Consider the following 22,892-nt stretch of genomic DNA (forward strand, 5'->3'; position numbering starts at 1 on the left):
TACTTCTGTCAAGATACTAGACCATGTTTCCATTTATTAATGGATAGTTTACTTATTAAAAGTTTGCTCATTTGAATTGAGATCCAAAGTCTGTGCCTTGCCATGACATGATAAATCTCTTAAGGCATTTTTAAATATTTACCATCTCCCTCCATCTTCTTTTTTCTTGAAATATTTTATGAGAGCCATCTGACTTTTATAATATCTCTTTGTCTTATTTGTCAACTCATCCTCTAAGGTTATTGAACACATTTCTCAGTTCTTTGTGTTTTTTCATTGATTGTTCTGTGTAGAAGCTTAGTGAGATCCACCTTCAGTGTTTTATGAAATATTTAATTGGTTTCTTTACAAATTACGTTTAAGAGATTATCATATCTTCTCATCTCTGTTTTGACAATGTTAGCGGCTACACATAATAGCCTATATTCATTTATTATAATAGTGTGACATACTAATCTTATCAGCAGCCTGTAATTTGTCAGCTGGAATACACTATAAAAGGGAATTTTCTCCTCATCAATTATATGTCACCTACAAGTGTAGCTCACAAAGCAAAGTTAATGCAGAGCTCTTTCCTTTTAAATCTGCTCCATGCAAAGTTTGCCAGCAGGTTTTATCCCTCAGCATCATTCCAAGACGGTGGTAAGTTTGGTTCCTTAAGTCACTGGGAATTTTATGTTTTTCTGTACATGTTTCCGGTGTTTCCACCTATTGCAGTTTTTGTTCTTATGAAATTTCAGTGTGTCACTTTTTTTTATTTTATTGTGCGCTACGTTTTTCTCTGCTCCCCTCCCTGGCTCTCCCCTCCCCTTTAGCTCTCCCCCATGCTCCCCATGCTCCCAATTTACTCCAGAAATCTTGTATTTTACTACTTCCCATGTAGATTAGATCCATGTATGTCTCTCTTAGGGTCCTCATTGTTGTCTAGGTTCTCTGGGATGGTGACTTGTGGGCAGGTTTTCTTTGCTTTGTGTTTTAAAACCACTTATGAGTGAGTACATATGATAATTTTCTTTCTAGGTATGTTCCTTATGTCCTTGCAATCTCCAAGACCTTTATCATGAAGGGATGTGATATTTTGTCAAAAGCTTTTTCAGCATCTAATGAGATGATCGAGTGGTTTTTATTTTGCAGTTTGTTTATATAATGGATTATGTTGACAGATTTTCATATGTTGTTCAAGTTTTGCTGTTGTAGGGTCACTAGATTTTACTGGTGCTGTGTGTTCTTACCTTGTCTACCCATCTTTTCCTCTAATTGGTGTAGCTGGGGCTGTCTGTGACTCTGTTGGACAATCTTCCAGGTACCGGTGGATCCAAAGTTCATACGGTTGCTCCTCATAGTGTAGTCAGGGCTATGGTTCCAGTCATTCCATGTTCCTGGAGGGTTCTCAGCATTCCCAGAGTTTGTTCCCCTCCCATGGGGTTCTCTGTCTCCCACCTGCTCTGGCCTAGGTTTCTGGCTCAGTCCTGCTCCCGTGGAGTTCACTGTCCCAGGCCTGCTCCAACTCAGGTTGCTGCTCAGTCCTACCTCCGCAAATGTCCCCAGTCTGGATCCGCTCCCACTCCCACTCCCGTGGAGCTTACAGGCCTGCTCCAGTCTAGGTCACCGACTCAGTCCAAAGTGTCACATTTTTGACCACTATAAACCCATTAAAGCTAATTTTTTTTTAGTCCTTCTGACATAACCCAATGGTCTCTGATAGACTGGTTTATGGTGTGAATATATGCTTTTTTGTTTTTTTATTGATTTTATTGAGCTCTACATTTTTCTCTGCTCCTCACCCTGCCTCTCCCCTCCCCTTCAGCCCTCTCCCATGGTCCCCATGCTCCCAATTTACTTAGGAGATTGTGTCTTTTTCTACTTCCCATGTAGATTCGACCTATGTATGCCTCTCTTAGGGTCCTCATTGTTGTCTAGGTTCACTGGGATTGTGATTTGTAGGCTGGTTCTCTTTGTTTTAGGTCTAAAAGCCACGTGTGAGTGAGTATATATGATATTTGTCTTTCTGGGCCTGGGTTATCTCACTCAATATAATGTTTTCTAGCTCCATCCATTTGACTGCAAATTTCAAAATGTTATTTTTCTCTTCTGAATAATACTCCATTGTGTAAATGTACCACATTTTTCTTATCCATTCTTCAGTTGAGGGGTATTCAGGCTATTTCCAGGTTCTGGCTTTGATAAACAATGCTGCTATGAACATAATTGAGCACATGTCCTTGTGGTACGATTGAGCATCCTTTGTGTATATACCCAAAAATGGTATTGCTGGGTCTTGAGGAAAGTTGTTTCCTAATTCTCCGAGAAATCACTGTATGGATATCCAAAAGGGCTATACCAGTTTGCATTCTCACCAGCAAGGCAGGAGTGTTCCCTTTACCCTACAAACTCTCCAGTATAAGTTGTCATCAGTAATTTTGATCTTGGCCATTCTTTCAGGTATAAGATACAATGTCAGATATATGCTTTAAGCTTATGAATTCTCTGTCCTAAAATTCACCTGTCTCTGGAAAGAGTATGGCATTTTGAGAACTGGCATTTTGAGTTGTAACCTACAAGTTGGAAGTGCATATTGGTGGGAGATTGTCACTGTTTCCCGGCTTTAAGAGTGGGGAAGTAGAAATATACACCCTGACTTCACAGTGACATTTCTATTTCTTACTGAAATTCCTAGGCATTTTTTGGACAGTCTCTCATGTAGTACAAACTGACCTCCAACCCACTGTGTAGCAGATGGACTTGAACTCTTGATCCTCCTGACCCTGTCTGCCAAGGGTTACAGGTGTATGCCACCAAGCTTGACATGACCAGAGACTTTTATAACCACAGCATCCTTGTCTGTCTTATGCTTTTTTTCCTCCTCCAAATTTCTATTTTCAGTGACAAAACCATGATTGCCCATTTGCTCTTTTACGAAATCCACATGTAATAGTCTAGATTAACAATCCAAATATTGTCACCCACAGTATGATTATCATAAAGAGGTCATGAGCATGGGAGTGGAGGTGTGTGTAAAGGAGGAGGGAGTGCTCGTAGGTTCTTAAGTAATTGATATATGAAGTGCGGCATATATTTTCCCTCCCCTGGAGATCAAGCCATCAGAGGAGCAGAGGAACATTCTTCAAATCCTTCTATAGCTGTAATTAGTTCCATTGTGTATATTACTACAGTTTGTTCAGCCAACAGAATGAACACGTGGATCATTTCCAGTTTTGGCTATTATAAACGCAGCTGAACGAATGACCTTGTGCCTCCACTGAGACTTGAAAATAAAACCCAGAAACTAGCTAGGTTTTAAGTCTTTGGATTCGGGGCATCCAAACACTGTGCCCAGCAGTACAGCAAGTTGCTATTGCTACAGACCTGGAAACAACAATAGCCCCAAGGCTAATATAAAGACATTTTCAGAGCAGCCCTGGAAGAGAAGCTGCCCACCTCCAATGTGAAAGGAAGTCGGGACAAGAAGAAACTGATGTGCGATGCGTCAGACCTCCGATGTAATTTTTCCTCCGCTGTCCTGTGGCCAGTGAGGGTCACCTCCAATTCAGTGAGACAAGAAAACTTAGATTAAGCCCCTGTTAACCCATGTGACCATATATGATTATGACCAAGAGCTCTACGCCTTAGCTGTTTGATGTGAAGCCCAGGGTCTTCCCAGTATCCCTCCATTCATTTATTCCTTATTGCCTAGTCAGGGAGAGAACAGACTCTGGAGCTGACTTTGGGACATATGGATAACACCTGGCTTCACCCCTAAGTGGGGTGTAGCTGTCATGGTCAGGTGACTTAACAGTGTTTGTCCTGCTTTCCTCACCTGTGAGATAAAGACTAGAAGCACTGCCTTATAATTAGATCTACCATCTGAATCGAATGTCTGAATATTTATATAGTGCAAGCAAGAGAGCAGGGCACACAGGCTGCCACCTGAATGCTATGTGTTTTTAATACTTGCTCATGTCTTGGGATAACAAATGGTGACAAGCTTCTGCCCTGTGAGGGACACATTTCCTCATGCTGCCTTCACACAAATAATAATAATGATGATGATGATGGTGATGATGATGATGATGATGATGATTCTTCAGACTTGGTGGCTGACACACAGAAATATACCCCCTCACAGTTCTAGAGGCCGGAAAGTTTAGTGCTGAGATCAACAGGGTTTGGTAGCTGATGATGGCATATTCTAGTTTGCAGAGAGCCATCTTGCTGTCCTTCACATGACCTTTAATCGGTGTGTCCACATAAGAAAGCAAAGCAAAGCTGCTCCTGTCTCCTCTAGTAAGGTCAAATATCTCAGCCCAAGCATCCTACCCTCGAGGTCTCATTGAACCTTAACTTCTTTCTAAAGGTGCCATTGCCAAAGACATGCCATCAAGAGTTAAGAATTAATATTTGAAGATATGAACTGCTGGGGGCAGGGCACACATTCAGTTCAAGGCAGAAAGAATGTAATGTCAAGCAGATGGAAAACTTCCTGGACATGAGCCACCTACAGTCCAAAGAGGACATGGGTATTGTCAGATAATCCCACGCTGGAGAAGATGATCTATGTGCAGATAGCGCCTGGGAGAACAGATGTACATCCCTGCGAGCTTTGAGCATCCTCAGATAGCTTGTGCTTTCGATGAGAAAATCAGGTTCTATTTTGCCTGTGTCGAGTCCCAGCAAACCCTTCCCCACCACCTTCTAGATGCGCATACCTGATCCTACTGCTTCTCTTTGTCTCCTGTCAATCATAGCTGGAATACACAGCCCGCCTGGATTTCCTGTGGCGAGTACAGGCCAAAGAGGAGATCAACGAGATGAAGGAGCTGAGGGAACACAATGAAAACATGCTGCGTAATATCTTACCCAGCCATGTGGCCCGTCACTTCCTGGAGAAAGACAGAGACAATGAGGTGAGCCCAGGTCTGACTTGCTAGTGGAGAACGGGTGACCACACTGACCCCAAGCTCTAAGAAAACTCTGTTACACTCAGGAGATGTAAGAAAAAAGACCATGGTGCTTAGCAATCCAACATGTCAGATGCTATGAAATTTACACACTCTCTCCCCCTGTCAAAGTATCATCTGTTAGATAAATAGAAGACCCCTATTAAAGATTGGATTGGAATTTCAGGGTTTTATATATGTGTGTGCATATATCAAAATTTTATATAAATATATATGATATAATAATATTTCATGTGTATAGTCTTGGAAAGGAAAGAGAGGGCTCCAACAATTCTAAGTGTATCCGCAAAATAATTGAAAACAGGGTCTCAAGGAGATGAGATGTTTACACCTTATTTATAGTAGTCAAAAGTCAGAAGGTGGAAGCATCAGTCCAACTATTCATTGACGGATGCATAGATTAAAAATATTTCCTATAAACACAGAGAGAGGGAGAAGGAAGAAAATGTTACTTATCTATAAGAAAAGATATCCTAGAACACACTACAGCATAGCTGTATGCTAAAGAAATAAGCCAGTTTACCAGAAGTACACACACGATGTATGATTCCATTTACATGGAATGTAGACACACGTCGATGCCAATACATAAACAGAGAACAGAAATATGGTTCATAGGGATTGAAGGAGGGTGTAATGGGGAGTTGCTATAGCTCAGGTTTGCATGCTGAGGACTATTCTATGGTGGATGTGATGGTTACACAACAAAATGAAGGTGTTTAATACAACTGAGTTAATAACTACAGGACTTAGAAGGAAAGTTGTTTGTGCTACAAACATTTTATTCACCACAATTTGAAGTAATATTTATATCATATATATTTTTCACACAAGTATATGTGACATACACACATATATGACATACATACATGGTGTATAAAGTATGAGGGTAGATGTATATGTGGGGAGGCATGTGTATTCTTGACACAATGCTTCACATGGGGTAGGTGTTCATTAAATAATCTGACTGTTTCGTTTTCACAACATGGTGCCCTCAAGGATACAGATTAGGCCATCCTTGGTCAAGACTGAGCCTCATGCCTGGTCCTTGATCCCTTTCTGAAGCACTCAAACAAGACCAGCTGATCCTTGGAAAGGCCATATCAAGGCAACGTGCACTGGCATAGAGGCTGGGCTGACAAGGTTTGCAATCAGCTCACCAGGGGCTTAGAATAAGGTTACAGCAAACTATCTCTCAGAAAAGCCTGAACCAGCCGCCTGAGACAGAGACCACTGGCTACTGAATTGCTGACTTGTGTTAATTTGTGGGTGTGGTGCCTTTGAGAATATAACAGAGTCTCCAACTGGCCCAACCACACCCTATCATTCATTTTATCTCTAAGACCCTCAAAGATGTTTACCTTTGCCTTGGGACCTTAAATGACAACTGATATAGTCCCATCCGAGCCACAGGAGAACAAAACAGGAAAAGATAAGGCATGACTGGAATATCAATTGGAAGCACTTGGCTCCTGAAGGGCCTCTCCAGGACAGATCACAGCTACCTATTCTCAGCATGTGACTTTTTCTGGAGTAGTATTTAGGCCTGGTTTTCTTGAGACTTTGCTGCAAGATTATTTGGCAGCTGGTAGAGCAGAGAAAACATGGACATATATCAGTCATGACCACCAGATGGAGAGGCAGAAGCACAGGAACCTCAGAGGAGAACCCCAAGCCAATGAGAGAAAGCTGCTTTTCAGTCAAAACATCAAAACAGTGAGGTGCCTGGGAAAGAGAGAAGAGAGACTGATGTCATCCTAAAAGGGAAAAAAAAGGAGCTGGAGATGTGCAAGACTCTAGGTCCTCAGCTGGGGTGTGCAGCAAAACCCACAGAGTATGATCATAGAAAGTCTCTAATAGAAGGTGACATTTGAACAGAGATTATGAATATTGACAGGGAAGATTCTCGGGTCTCAGATATTCTTTCTCCCCTGGTTTTCACTTGGTATAAGAAGCACAGGACTTAGTTACAAGCAGCCTGGGCACAGAAAGTATCAGACAACACAGTTCCCTGAGAAAAGAGGAGAGCAGCTTTCCCCATGTCAGCATGCAGCATTGAGGAGGGTGGGTGCGAGTGTTCAGAATCCTCTACACAGTCCAAACCTGTACTTCCAGCCCGCAGAGAAAGATGACAATAAAGCGATTATAGCTTTTCTATATCCATCCACCCTTCTACAGTTTACAACGTGCTTTTAGCTTCTTCAGACCCAGAATAGAAAGAAACAGATGGCACACTGAAAACAGTTCATTAGAGTGAGTTAAATAAAGCCACCATCTCTAAAGGTGGTGGGTAGGTTGCATGAATCCATTCCATATGACTCTCCAAGCTCCCTCACTCTCTTTTCTAATTTTCCCAGAGTGGAGTTAGGGATAAACTAAGTGTGTTGCATCAGTAACGCCCCCGTAGGCTCTGTCATCTAGATGGAGATTGCCAGTGTAGGGGAGATACTAGGAGATCTGAGTGAGAAGAAGCTGTGAGGTCAGAACACCTATTTGCTGGGAATCACATGAGGCTGGCTGTGTTCCTCCACATACCTCCTCCAGCTACTACTGTGCTGTTCCCAAGTGAAATCAATTTGGGGTTGTTCTCATTTCTTCTAACCCAAAGAAACGGTAGCTCTTCTTAGATCCCAGGAGGTTTAGTGGAGCCTCCTATCGCTCTCTTTTTCTTTTTAGTTGAGTCCATTACGTATTAACTTGAGTTATCTCGCTTTGCATGCACCACCTTGCTTTCTCTGTGTCTCTAACTGAAACAGTGGGGATCAGGAAAGAGAAAGCAAGGCTGCCTAGGTCGGTGTGTTGTTTTTGTTTGTTTATTTGTTTGTTTGTTTCCAGTACTGTAGTAGAATTTGTAGGAAGGAGGCCACTTGTTGGTTCCCTGCAGCTGAGCCCCAAAATAACAACACAGATACTGTATTAATTAAATCACTGCTTGGCCCATTAGTTCTAGCTTCTTATTGGCTAACTCTTACATATTAATTTAACCCATTTTTACTAATCTGTGTATCGCCATGTGGCTGTGGCTTACCGGGTAAAGTTTTAGCATCTGTCTCTGACAGGCTACATGGTTTCTCTCTGGCTCTGCCTCTTTTCTCCCAGCATTCCATTTAGTTTTCCCCACCTAGCTCTGTTCCCCTATAGCTCTGCTATAGGCCCAAAGCAGTTCCTTTATTAACCAATGATATTCACAGCATACAGAGGAGAATCCCACAACAAAGCATCTTAAGAAAGGACATGCTTGTTTTGCCAGCTTCAGGATTTTCAGTTCATTCTGATCGTCTCCATGAATTCTATGGCAACACAGAGGACCATCATAGAGGCACATGGTAGAACAGAGCTATTTACTTCTGCAGTTAGGAAAAAGCAAGAAGTAGGTAGCAGAGGATAAGATGCATGTCTAGATACATCCCCCAATGGCCCACTTCCTACTTTCTGCAATGCGAAGCTATGAAAGTATGGACCCATCAGTTAGGTTAGGACCCTCCACATCCAGTCACTTCCCCAAGTCCTATTGGCTGGCTCAGGACATGAGCCCATTATGGACAGGTCAGTTTTATCCACAATAGGCAGCAATTGTGCAAAGTTGTTTCCACCCCATCTCCAAAGCGACATGGGTGAAAGCAGTTTACCAGAACCAGTGACAAGGCCACAACCAGCTGCAGTGCATTGGGACAAATAACAAACTGGAGGGGAGTATTTCACTGTGACCAGGTGCCAAGCACAGACACAGTCAGAAACCTTTCACACTTGAAGGAATGAAGGTCAGAGAGTCCACCTTGCTGCCTAAGGTCCTGTGACCACACCTTCAGGGGTTGTCATCTCTTTTTCCACATTGATTTCCTTGGGGAAAGTCCCTATAAAATCTTCCACCTCATCTGATTGTGGAGGAGACACCGAGAAGAGCTGCGGTGACGGTGGCAGGCATCGCTGATGTTATCTCCCCAAGGACCTGTTTGTGTTCAAGACGAAGAAGACTTCTCCTCCCATGTGGCAAGCCCAAGAGTACGGGTTCCCCTTCCTGTCCCTCATGAAGATGGGGACACATCACTCTTCATGTTCTGTGTCAGCCAGTGAGTAGGTAAACCAAGCCATTCTGGTTCTAATTCCTGAAAAGAAACAAAGGATACCGTTTTGGCCTCATGTGTATCTAAGCCATCACCTGAGAGCCTGAGCTTGTGGATTTGTCTTCATGTATATTAGTGTCCCTGGACACTCTCTGCACCAGTTGGCATCCAGCCAAAAGGAGAAGTCGCTCCCACCCACCTTTTCCCATTCTTCTCACTTCCCGTAGATGCAATTGAGTCCATATTTCTTCAAGTTCAATATTTTTTGTCTAGCATAGGTTCCCCCAACGTTAAATCAACTTACCATTCAAATAATAAGCTAAGCAGTTGTAATATTTCTTCATGTTTATCATGGCTAGTATTACCATCATTCCTAAATGAACACATTATTATTATTTAGTAGCTTGGGCTCTGGAGTCAGACTTTCCAGTTATAAATTTCTGCTCTACCCATTAATCACGATGAGTTTTAAGCAAAATACTTAACCTCAACCTCTCTCATCCTCCCATAGATAAAATAAAGACTTTAATTATATCTGCCTCAAGCAGTTATTGTGAGCATTAAGTAAGATGATCCTGGCAGTGTTCTGTGATGTGCCTGGCATATAAGTGCTCAGTGTTACCACAATTTTATTTTTTAAGAAATGAGAGCAGTGACTAGAAGGATGTTTAGTAGGTAAAACACCTGCCATGCAAGTGTGAGGAACAGATCTCGGATAACTAGTACTCACTTAACTTGGATAACTAGTACTCACTTAAATGCCAGGTAGGCATGAAGATAATTACAGCACTTGGAAAACAGAGAGAGGGGATCCCTGGAGAAACCTGACAAGTTAGACCAGACACATTGTTGATCTCTCAGTTCAAATGAGAGAACCAAGCTCAATGAAAAAGGTAGAGACTCCAAATATCAGCCTCATGCCTGCACACATGTGTTGCACCCCTTTGTTCACAACATGCAAACATGTACTCATACATACAAATGTGCATGCATGCAAACATCAGCACACATCACATAGACACAGACACATCTAAAATAAAATAAGAAATCAGAGCATTCTGAATGCTGGCAAGACTGAGAAATGGAAAGAAAGAGAAGAATATGGGAGGGGCTAGGATTTATTAGAACCGAACTCCAGTGGGCAAACACTGTTTAGGAAGCTGACCCTATTGATTGGAATGCAGGTAAACCAGCCCGAGAATGTGAGCATGGGAGAGCTGGCCCAGCCTCTCATCTGCCATATGGTGGTGTGGGTGGGGGAGAGATGCCCTCCCCTTCTCACGCTCACTGCCAATGGCAGGTGAGAGAGCTGGCCCTGAGGTCGTAAGAGCGAGAGAGCTGTCCCTGCCTTCATCAGCTACAGCTCTCCAGCACTCTGGAGAGGTGCGCCCCTGCTCCTCTCCTGGGCAACATGGTAGAGCAGGCCCTGATGGTACAAGTGTGGTGGAGCCAACCCTGAAGGCACGAAAGTAAGAGAACTGGCTCTGCCCCCTTGTACGTCACTGCAAGGGGTGAACTAGCCAGGGTAATGCTGGAGAGTTCACACCGGTGGTCAGGACAGGGGAGAACTGGTGGGTTGACCAACCCCACAATTACCCAGAACCAGAACTCATAAGTTGGCCCGCCCCAGAATTCACCCCATCTGTGATCTATGAGAGTATATGAAGGGGCCAGTCCTAAAAGATCAACAGGATATCCAAGAGGACCCAGTGAGGGTCCAGTACTGATAGTGTGGCAGAAACCAGAGGCCTTGAACCAAACCAATGACTCTGCAATGAACACTTGCAAGCCAAGATAAAAAGACATAGTGTTTACTGCGTGCCTCACTGTGTCACAACACAACTTCCATGATGAGGATGAGATTTTTTTTTCTTTTTTCACTTAAATTTTATTTTATTTGGGGGGAGGTGGCATTGCAAGGACAGAGGGTAGATACGAAGGGATAGTGATGGAGATGGATGATGTCAAAAACACAACAAATAAATAAAAAGAAAGTTAAAAAATGAAAATAAGCCCTAGTGGGTAGCCATTTTGCACAGTAGAGGCATTTACAACATGGAGAATAAAAAAAATTGGCCAAGGAGTAGATCTCAGAGGGCAATATTTTCTCTTTTCTATCTTTAAATAGAAATAGAGATTGTGTGGGCTGAATTGCGCTTCCTCAAAACTCATGTGTAAAAAAATCTAACCCCAAGGACACCAGACCGTAGCTGTCATGGAAGAGGTAGCTGTGTTAAAATGAAGTCATGAGCAGCCTCCCCTTAGGAACTTGTTTGCTGCTGCTCTTCCCTGCTCTGAAGCTCTGCACAGTCGGTCTCCAGCCGCCTGTGTCCCTTTGGGTGAAAACTAAATTGATTCACACTTCAAACTCAAGATTGATGATGAATCGGTGACATAGGCCATGATAGGGGAAGAACTCATGGATATGTGGACTGAAGGAACCCTGGAACCTTCTACCCTGTCTCTTCCACTGTTAGCTACATAACCCAAAACAGTAACTCCTCTGCCTCACTTCACTCATCTGCGAGATGCGGATAATTAGAAAACTTGGCTGGATTGTTATAGCTCATCAGGTTCATGTGAACGTATTTTTCAGGTTTTCCCAAAAAGATCAAGAAGTCATTAACTTAGCAACTGGTTGTGAGTATATGCGTAGGGTTCGCATCTTATCACAGGACTGCACAAGACACACAAAGATGAGTGGTATATATAGCTTTGCCCTCATGGGATCCGTGCTTAAAGGAAAACTTAGATGTTAGATGCTGGGGCAAGGAGTGTATTACAGTGCTGCCTGTAGCACTTTGAGAGCATTAAGCTCAGCCTCCTGCCCCCATTTAAGAGCCCAGAAGTTTCTGCAAAACACATCTCTACATGATTAGTGAAGATAGGAAACAGGAAGTTACTTGGCTAAGCAGCTAACATCAGGCTAGAAGGAAATTTCCCATCATTGGACAGGTGGCTGAAATGAATGTATTTTATGGTAATGTGGAAACTGTCTTCCTCTTCATTTGGCGTCTTCTGGAAGTAAACCTTAAAAACCAGAACTCAAGAAGTAGCAAATTCCCTGGCAGAGATCCTAGGAAATATAGAATGGAAGAAAGAGAAAGAAGACACTGAGTTATGGCGCATTGTTGGATAGATCAGCTACCGAGGTGGGCAGTGGAAGCTGAATCTGGCAGTTCAAAGTTACAAGACTCTAGGGGCGAAGGAGAAGGATGCAAAAAGCCACTTCCCATCAGCTGTTTGTGGAGACCTGTGATTTAGGGATATTAATCCCCTGCCTCTTAAAAGCTACTGGAAACATGGGCAGAGTGCACTCTTGTGGCCAAAGAGAGAACTCACAAGACCCACACGTGTTGACAGACAAGTAGGGTGAGACAATCTCCCGGAGGATACCTGTAACCGAACCTACAACAGGATATGGAAGTAGAAAAGCAGACAATATAACTCCATGGAATAGCACAAACATGCTGGGCTCTGAGTTTAAAGCCAATACAAAAACAAAAGTAGAAATGCTTTAGTGTTTTAGCAGCCCAAAGAATTGGGGACTTCTTATAGACCTTTGTAGGTTAAAGAGTTAGGTGGTAGGTAGTCAGTCCATGAATATGTGCCACAATGTGGTGTTAGAACTCTACCTTGAGGGCAACTCTGGGCCACTGGAGGGCTTGAAGACTGGAGAGGGTGCTCAGTATCCGATATCATAATTCCCCTTTTAAAAGATCGCTCTAGGGGGCATACAGAGAATGCTTTCAAGTAGAACAAGGCTACAGGCCCTCAAGTAAGAAGCTTTCCTATTAGTGGTCAGGTAAGACACTGGAAAGAGCCTTACTTTTAAAATTAGCAACAATACTGAAAGAAGGTCAACAGGACAGGACCAAGAAAGAGTCAAAAATAACTAACACCTTTTTTGTTGATTTTGCAGCTCTGGTGTTTCTAATAGCAGAGAATGACTGGACAGAGGAAGTCTGAGCTTTAAAGAGAAAAACACTAAGCGTGTAGTATCAGAGTTTACAGAGTGTGAGAACAATCCAGGGTGCTCAAAGACCAAGAACTAATTGAGAAATGTAAACTTGAAAACTGCTGTGTGTGAGTGGTGGAGAGGTTGAGCAGAAATGAGATCTGTCAAGTGAAGATATCCAAGGTGAACCATCCACTGAGTCAGAACAAAATGCTTAAAATAACAGAAGGTTTTTCAAAAATAAATCCTTAAACAAGACAAGCACAAGAAAAGGAGATACTTCACAGAAAGTCAAGAGACACAAGATCCTGAGTGGCCAGGATGCTGAGCTACATGGATGCTCAGTAAGATGAAAACTGGCACATGTACCCTGATTTTCCCAATTTGAATAACTCCATTGGTTTTTATTCCAGCCTGAGATGTGAATAGCAATAGACAGAGGAGAAAGACAGCTTTAAAATGATCAAAGCCAGGATAGGAAAGACGGGTTGACAGACACAAGTATCTGCAAGATCCAGGGCATGCTGTTCTTTCTCGTAGAAAAGACAGAGAGTGGGGACCAGCATGAAGAAGGCAGGAGTAAAACATAAGAAAAAAGTAAGACATAAACCAGGGGTGGTAAAGGGGAAAGGATGAATGATTACATATGTCTGTGTGTGCATGAGGACTCAAGCCAAGGAGAGTTCCTACCCAGCCACAGCTTTCTCAGTGAGGTGCGAGAAAGATCATCTGCAGAGAAGGGTGATGCGGTGGGTTAAGGCGAATGATGAAACTCTAGACCAGTCATTGAGAAGACTAGAACTGGTCAAGGACAAAGACACAATGTTCAGAAGTGTTGGCTCAGCTGAGGTTGAAGACCACATGTTTTTTTTAATTATCATAAATCATGTGATGAATCTGTGAGAATGATCCAAGGGTTGGAACATTTTTATCCCTCCAAATTTTCTAAGGTATATATTTCTGGGCATGCCCTAGTAACTTACTTTCTCCAACTAGGTTTCAACTTCTATTCCCCCCTCACCTCCAAATAACACCATCCTATCAATACAAAAAGGGTTAATTTATCCTATCAATACAAAAAGGGACTGGTGGACCAAGGAGTTAACAATGAAGTTGTTGGAAGAGTCTTTGTGTCCAAACCATGATGACCAGATTAGTGTGATTATTAAAGAGTTTCAAGAGAACTGCCTTGCTCCTTCTGGCACATGTGGACACAGCTAGAAAGGACCATCTTTAGACCAGAAAGTGGCTCCTCATTATACACTAAGTCTGACAGATAGTTACAAGCATCCAGAACATAAGAAACACATTGGTGGTTTATAATCATTCCAGACTGATGTATTTGGTCATAGCAGCTTGGGGTTCCTGAGACATACAGTGCTAACTTATCATGCTTGAACCCTCATAATTTTTTGTCCTGCCACAGGATTCCTGTCTGCCAGGTCCTTATGTACAGGTAGCCTAATTGCAGAACTTGAGTTCTAATGATTGTTTCTACCTCCTCTCTGCCCTAGGAGCTATATTCACAATCCTATGATGCTGTTGGAGTGATGTTTGCTTCCATTCCCGGATTTGCAGACTTTTACTCTCAGACAGAAATGAACAACCAGGGAGTGGAATGTCTGCGCTTGCTGAATGAGATCATCGCTGACTTTGATGAGGTAAATCTAAGCATCAGAAGTCTAGGGTATATTTCAAAGACAAACATGTATTAGATTATTTGATTTTCTAAATTTCCATCTGAATATACTGATATCTTGATAAATATATAAAATGTAGACTAGTTAAGTCAATCAACATATTTATTACCCCCACATCATGGTAAAAAAAAAAACATGAAATGTAACCTCTTGAAGATGGAATACAATACATCATTTACTTTAGTCACTGTCTTAGTTAGGGTTTCTACTGCTGTGAAGAAACACCATAAGCATGGCAACTCTTGTAAAGCAAAACCTGTGAATGTAAGCAAGTCACCCCAATTAAATAGCTGAGAGCTCTATACTTGCAGGCAACAGGAAGCAGTCTGAGTGTTACACTGAGTGAAGCTTGAGCAAAAGAAACTTCAAAGCTCATTCCCATAGTGACATGCTTCCTCAATTAAGGGTGCACCTACTCCAACAATGCCACACCTCCTAATAATGCCACTTCCCTTGGGGTCAATTTCTTTCAAATCACCACAGTCACCAGAGTGTGCAATGGACAGAAGGAGAAGCAGAACATCTCCTTCTGTCTACTTGAAACATTCTGCCCTGTAACTATATCGCCATATCTCCACTTCACATTGGCTATCTAATGGCTACTATTAACAACCACTCTACTCTCTGCTACTGAGTTTTGCATATTATGATCCCATATATATGTGAAATCTCAGAGTGACCTGCCTGGTTCCCACAGTCGTTAAGTCCCAAAGAAATCACACAGAGGTCTACATTAACTATAGACTTATTGGCTCATTAGCTCAGGCTTCTTATTAACTCTTATAACTTATATTACCCCATTATTCTTGTCTATGTTAGCCACATGGCTTGGTACCTTTTTCGGTGAGGCAGTTACATCTTGCTTGCTCTGTGGTTGGGTCTGGAATGCAGAATAAGTTTTCTTCTTCCCAGACTTTTCCTGTTCTTATTTCCCGCCTCTACTTCCTGTTGGTTGTCCTACCTATGCTACCTACCTGGCTACTGACCAATCAGCATTTTATTAAAATACAATTGACAGGCTACAAACCATTGTCCCACAACACTTCTTCCCCCCCCCACACACACACTTTTATTAAGGAACAAGAACTCTGAATCTAATATTTGTTTAGCTTTTCTCCTGACCATTATCCATAACAACTTGTAACCAACATTCTAAACAAAGAAAAATATCCATAGTTCAATTTTGGGGAATGTGCACATTGTTTTCCAGGCTACTTCCTGCTGGTTGGGGACACTGATAATCTTATGGGGACCTAAGAAAATTTATAATTATCATCAAGTCATGACTGGCATATCCTGTGAGGCTTGATCATCTCAGGCAGCAGTCTTGAATCTGTTCTGGATGTAGACATCTGGGCCATCTGCTCCTACCAGAAATTTCTCAAGTGGTCTTCCTTGATCAAACCTGATATTTCTTAATTTAGAATGAATCCACAACCTCTCATTTCCTGTGGAAACAAAAGCAAAACCTCTTCTCCAAAGTAACATACCTATTGACTTCAATTTTAAAGTCAAGATATTTTCAAATTACCTATCTTGGATTAATTCAGCAGCATTTATAAACAAATATCTTTTGGCAGCTGTTGTTCCTTCCTCAGCATTCAAACAATTCAAAGAGAACATAACAACATACAGTATCCTGACTCTCTGTGTATTTTTCATCTTTACATGGCTTTATATTAATCTCTATTTCTTTTATTTTTATTTTGTAATTTTTGGCTTTTTGAGACAGGGTTTTTCTGTGTATCTTTGTCCTGAAACTCACTCTGTAGACCAGGCTGTCCTTGAACTCACAGAGATCTGCCTGCCTCTGCCCCCCAAGTGCTGGGATTAAAGGTGTGTGCTACCACACCCAACTACTTTCTTTCTTTCTTTTTTATTTTAAGGATTTTAACCTTTTTCATTTCTCTCCCAAGCCTGCATATATTTTTAACACACTGTAAACCATTTAGAGGGGTTTTTTTCTTCTTTGAATCTATCTTTACTGTATCTCCCTCTCTCTCTTTTTTTGACCACGTGAGTCTATAATTTGCTAAGCAATATAGGTAGGTTTAAAGCCATGGCTTTGATGGCTGGATCCAGCCCATTCTTTTGCTGTCTGAGATTCCAGCCTTCAGACATAAACTCATGCCTGTTTCATCTATCGCATTGGCCTATGCAAGTCCAGCACTTGAGACCCTATGAATTTTATGGTCTTAAAAGGAGGCAAAGTATTAGAGAACTGAAAGGTGCTAACATCAGGTCTTGGCAGAGCTCTGTTCTCTCTAGAGCGGTGGTTCTCAAATTGTAGGTTGTGACTCCTTTGGGTCACATATCAGATATCCTGCATATCATATGTTTACATTATGATTCATAACAGCAGGAAAACTTAGTTATAAAGTAGCAATAAAAAGTATTTTATGATTGGCGGTCACAACACCATAAGAAACTGAATTAAAGGAGTGCAGCATTAGAAAGGTGGAAAACCACTGATCTAGAGGCTCCAAGGAAGAATTCATTTCTCGCTATTTTTTTAACTTTCAGAGGCTCATGGCTCCTTCCCTCTATAAAGTCTTGCTGGGCTCACTGAAAACTGACTTTGGCTCTGTGTAGATTTAGAAGGCACTGAAGGGTTCTGCACCAAGCAGGGGCATGCATGTTCTGACTCACTCTTAAACATTATCACCTGGCCTCTATGCTGGGGGAGAGAAGGCAAGGATAGCAGTGGGCACAACTGAATGCTAACCGTGCCCTAGACCTGTGACTTAGAATAGGGTACAGCCAGGGAAAAGTCGGAGTGGTAACATTCTAAGTACGTGCTTGGAAGTAAACCCTAAAAGATTTGTTGACTGATTTGGGGAACATTTTTATGTCTTATTGGAGCTTCTCAAATACCCTTGGTTATTCCAGGATTCACTGAAACAGTCAAGAGAATTCAGACACACCCGTCTGACACTTAGTAAATGCTTATAAACATGGATTGACTGATTGAACATGTGACCTTCAGAGAGAAAAGACACCACATCAAAGCTACTCAATCATTTTAGTTAGGCCTTTCCCCATGGTGGGTGCAGGGCCCATATTCAGGAGCTCCAGGCTCCGAGAGCCTCCTTGAGTTTTCACAGCTGTGTGAACTCAAGGACTAACACCATGACCTGGATCCATTGCAGCTGCTTGGGGAGGACCGGTTTCAAGACATAGAGAAGATCAAGACCATTGGCAGCACATACATGGCCGTCTCGGGACTGTCACCAGAGAAACAGGTAAGGTCTCCTTGGACTTGGCCACTCCTGTGTATGTGCCTGCCTGTTGTCCTATGCTAAGGACGGCTTGAAGAACAGCAGTAAAAAAATCTAAACTTGGCTTTCATGGTTACGGGGTGACATTCACTCTTGGGAAAAGAGGCTTGCTGAATGAGGTGCTGATACTCTGTTAAAAATCTTCCAGGCTTCATTCTAAATTTCTCTGTTCGTTTGAACAAAAATCTGTACAAAGAAATACCTTGACTCTGCTTTAGCTGTGGGTATCACAAAAAACCCCTAATACCTATCCGTTTCCTTATTCTTACTTACATTTTAACCTTCAAAAGCTGTTATGTGGTGATGGTGGTAGAGGTGATGGTACAGGTTGGGGGATTGGGTAGTAGCTTTGGAAATTATGGGCACCAGTGTTGATGGGGATACTACCTTCTACCTTCCGGGGCTAATGGGTTAGTTATCTGAGATAGCTTTCATGTTCCCCATATAAAGCCTGTAATCTTGCAAAACTCAACAGGTGTTATGAGTTTGCATCAATATCATGGGGAAGATGAAGTCCTCATTAAGTCATGATTGCACTTAAGCTTCTTGTGGCATATTTTTATTAAAGGGAGAGACTCTAAGCACAGCTATGTGAGAAGAAACCCACACTGGTATTACAAGTGTGGCCCTCAATAGCAGGAGTTAGAAAACAAGTGCCTCCAGGCCACATCCGACCCACTACCAATGTTTGTAAATAAAGTTTTATTGTACACAAACATTCCCATTTATTTCTATTTTATATTTTGCTTCTTTACAACCCAAATGACAATGTTGAATACAACAAGGACCAGATTTATCTGATGCTTGGCCTTTGATTGAACTACCAATCTCTGTAGGGTCCCAAATTCTCTCACACACAAATCTCATTCAACTGTGAAGAGGTGGACAGGACCAACAAGCTTCGCCTCTCTTTACAGATTTGGAAATAGTGGTAAAGAGAGTCACTCTGCATGTCCTCTCAGGGATTTCGCAAATAGGCATGGGAAAGTCACTTAACCAGATGCTGTGAGCATTTCAGATTCACAGACACAGTTTGGGGACTGGAAAGTCTCCATGTACAAGGATAGGAACACGTCCAGATGGGCGTTGATCCAATACATGCCCAGCAGTGCGCATACTCAGGAATCCACAATGCAGCAAGCTTCTGATGTGAAGGAAAGATGTGATGGCGACCACAGACTATAGTGTTAATTCAATCCTCTGTGATCTTGTGTTTCTTGGATACTGATGGCTTGAGAGTCTAGGGACTCGCTTCCATGGTTGTTTCCTCCAAAAGGAGTGTGCAGTTGGGGTTAGATTGCAAAACCTTTGCTGGAGATATCAAACGTCTGTAAACCTGAATGAATCCTTCTCTCATATTCTCTCCAGCAATGTGACGATAAATGGGGGCATCTGTGTGCCCTGGCTGACTTCTCTCTTGCCCTGGCCGAAAGCATACAGGAGATCAACAAGCATTCGTTCAACAATTTTGAACTCCGAATTGGTGAGTTGCAGCTCGAGGTGAAGGCCTCACTGAGCCAAGTGTCTTTGTTCCATCAACCCCTCCCTGTCCTGGGCATCCAGCCAGGAGAGCTTTTGCTTGCAAAATGCATGAGACTCTGTATGACCCTGACAAGGACAGGAACGGAGTCAACTCAGGCCTTTCTGGGCTTCCTCATCCTAGATGCTGGCAGCGAGGCAGGATTCTGTTCCATGCAGAAGCACAAAGCAAACACTAGGCTGGCCTCTCCAACTTATCTGTCTAGCACCCTCGCCACCTATACAAAGGCATGCTTAGGAAGGCAGCTAATGACCCAGGAATCACATAATTCTGACTTTTTCATGCTACTCAAAGCTGGTAGTCAATGTATTTACTCACTGCTTTTTCTGGATAACGCCTCGAGAAACAGCAGGATTCTACCTCTGAGGCTCTCACATTCTGTATTGTGCCAGAGACAGGCAGAAAGGAGCAGTTTCTCAGCCATGGCAGGGACAGGCACTCCTTGATCAAAGTAGCCACACAGTAATCACTGCGATTGAATAATAATCCTCCGTGTTTGCATGATTTGTTCATTTCTCCTTCATCTCTTCTGGGCTTTCCGGAGCCTCCAGAAGTCCAGGCTGAGAGCGCAGGCTCTAGCTCACATTTGCATTTTGTAGATGAAGACACTCGATCCTAAATCAGAGTCACTAGCCTAACATCACACCGCACAGCCATGCAGTCATGCCAGCAGCAGCTTCAGTGAGCCTGACTCTGAGATGAACGGCATTCGGGCTACCCAATGACAGTTGAAAACAACTTTTGCTGCTGTCCTCGTGCTGGAACCGATGGGCCACTTTATTTCATTAGGTTCTCCCTTAGCAGCCTGCAAGAAAAGAAAGGCGGAGGTTTAAAGGAATATCAATATCTGTTCCTCAGATCAGAGGAATGCCACATGCTTTTGTTCTTTGAAACAAGGATTTATATTTATGGTTTTGATCTATGGATAGGATGTTTGAAGGCTTGATCCCACAGTTCTCATCAATCTCTTGTCCTTTTCTGAAATCATTGACTTCACAACTGAACCAAGAATCAAAAAAGAATATTAGCCCTGAAAAGGGAAATGGTCTAAGTAAATTCCAAAGACATTGGTGAGATCGGGGCTACCCCTTGATGTGACATATTAAACAGCTGGTGTCGTTTCATCGATCTTCAGAATGAGAAGCTTTAAATCCCCACTGGACTGAGCGTCTCAGTCTGTGTTCCATGTCTGTTATAGCCAACTCTGTGACTTTGTGCACAACGCCAAGACTTTCTCCACCTCTGCTTTCTCATGTGCTGGCTAGACCCTGCATGATCACCCTCACTGCCTGTGACCTTACAGAAATCATATGAGAGTCAAATGACATAATGTCTCTCAAGGTTTCAAAGAGCTGATTGTCATTGTGATTCCTGCGTCTTCTCCAGCCAGTGTGTGTGTTATGTATAGTGTATAATGTCTAAATGTATGTATACATGTGTTGGGTATAATGCACAGTGTATGTGTCTGTGTGTATAGTATAATAGACAGTGTATAGTGTAGTGCCCTAGATGGTGTGTAGTGTATGTGTGCATGTATAATGTAGTATATATAGTGTGTATGTATGACTTATGGTATAATGTAGAGTGTGTATTGTATATGTATGCATTATAGTATGGTACATAGTATATGTATGTATGTGGAGTATGGCATGTAGTGCCTGTGTACACATGTTTTATTCTTCCTTTTGCCTAGAATGACCTTACCCAGCTATCTATAAGGCTAGTCCTATCTCTTTCCTCAGGCCTCTGGCCAGGTCTTTCCAAACTGCTCTACTCAACAGTCTAATGTCTCTGGTCTCCTAGTCCTACACACTGATAGATTTTGTTTCCATTATCTGCTAATATTATATTACCTGCTTTTAAAATTACTTTCTGTCTCCCCAGTAGGAGACAAGCCTATGTCTTCTTGCCTCCCCTACCCCACCAATATCTCACATATCAGATGCCCAGCCAATGTTTATAGAATTATGAAAGTCTTTCTTAGAAGAGAAAGATGTGCACAGTGCACATTTAGTGAAATGCTGTCAATTCTAGAGGTGTCATCTAGATTTCCTGAAGGAGTAAGCATTGAGACTACCATCAAAATCATTAAAAAACATTTCCAAATGAAGAAGGGGATTGAAGCAGGGCACAAAGAGCTCAAACAAAACCAAAAATCAAGACTATGGTACCAAGGAGAACATGGTTACCAGATGAGGAAATTAGCCGTTCAGTGTGGCATGGTAGAGAGGGAGGAAACGAGGTGAAATAGGCTGTCACACCATGCAAAAGAAGTCCAAAGTCCAAAGAAGTTAAGGATTATAATCCTAAGAGCATGGGTTTTATCCTTTCGTTCCTGTAGCAGTGGGGAAAGTGGGCTTCAAGAGGACAAGAGGTATACTGGAGACATTGCCATGGAGTGAGAGAATAGTCTGGAGATCTAGACGAAAACAGAGAAAGAAATGGTCTTCCCAAGCCCTCAGAGCACTGTGTAAGCAACAAAAGATCCCAGGGCCCTGAGTCCTGGTCAGCACTTTGATCATCCCACATCCAAGAAAAGTCTATGTGCATGTGGGATCGAGCCGTATTGATCTGTTGATCACTCTTCTCTTCTGTTGATCACATAAACTTCCATTCATATTCCAACCCATAGATAGGAAAGGTGAGGTCCACATAAGTTAACAACTCACCCAGGTGACTCACTGAGGTAGGAGCTGGACTATGCTGTTCCCCTAGGAGACTACACACATACCTATTACTTCCTGGTATGTCCAGACACCTACCTGCCCTTCCTCTACCTTACTTCTTGTTCTTTTGTGTTCTTTCACAGGCATCAGCCATGGCTCAGTGGTAGCAGGCGTGATTGGCGCTAAGAAACCACAGTATGACATTTGGGGTAAAACTGTAAACCTGGCAAGTCGAATGGACAGCACGGGGGTGAGTGGCCGGATCCAAGTTCCAGAGGAGACCTATCTTATCCTGAAGGACCAGGGCTTTGCCTTTGATTATCGAGGAGAGATTTATGTGAAGGGCATCAGTGAGCAAGAAGGAAAAATCAAAACGTACTTTCTCCTCGGAAGAGTCCAACCCAACCCATTCATCTTGCCCCCAAGAAGACTGCCCGGGCAATACTCTCTGGCTGCAGTTGTCCTTGGCCTTGTCCAGTCTCTCAACCGGCAAAGGCAGAAGCAACTACTCAATGAGAACAGCAACACAGGCATCATCAAAGGCCATTACAACAGGCGGACTTTGTTAACACCCAGTGGGCCGGAGCCTGGAGCACAAGCTGAAGGCACCGACAAATCCGATTTGCCATAAAAGCATTTTCTTTGTGTTTCGTTCTCTTTTTTTGTATTTCTTTTATATATAAAATAAATATACTAATAAAAAGGTTTAATTTTTTTTAGAACAAGGA

The 22,892-nt window shown here is 42.5% G+C and overlaps 1 protein-coding gene across 1 annotated transcript in view; it reads left to right on the forward strand.

The window, feature by feature from the left end:
• The window catches only part of Adcy8 (adenylate cyclase 8), a 202,978-nt gene extending 180,183 nt beyond the window's left edge, over nucleotides 1–22,795 (forward strand). Inside the window, exons 13-17 of the mRNA XM_050145415.1 lie at nucleotides 4,746–4,904; nucleotides 14,495–14,641; nucleotides 17,830–17,922; nucleotides 19,327–19,441; nucleotides 22,308–22,795. Coding sequence (XP_050001372.1) covers nucleotides 4,746–4,904; nucleotides 14,495–14,641; nucleotides 17,830–17,922; nucleotides 19,327–19,441; nucleotides 22,308–22,795 — 1,002 coding nt within the window. The remainder of the gene's footprint in view (nucleotides 1–4,745; nucleotides 4,905–14,494; nucleotides 14,642–17,829; nucleotides 17,923–19,326; nucleotides 19,442–22,307) is intronic.
• The last annotated feature ends 97 nt before the right edge of the window (nucleotides 22,796–22,892 follow it).

This window comes from Alexandromys fortis, unplaced genomic scaffold (assembly GCF_014885135.2).
Source record: "Alexandromys fortis isolate MF-2015 unplaced genomic scaffold, M_Fortis_MF-2015_v1.1 scaffold_2_1_26212458, whole genome shotgun sequence".
NCBI lineage: Eukaryota > Metazoa > Chordata > Mammalia > Rodentia > Cricetidae > Alexandromys > Alexandromys fortis.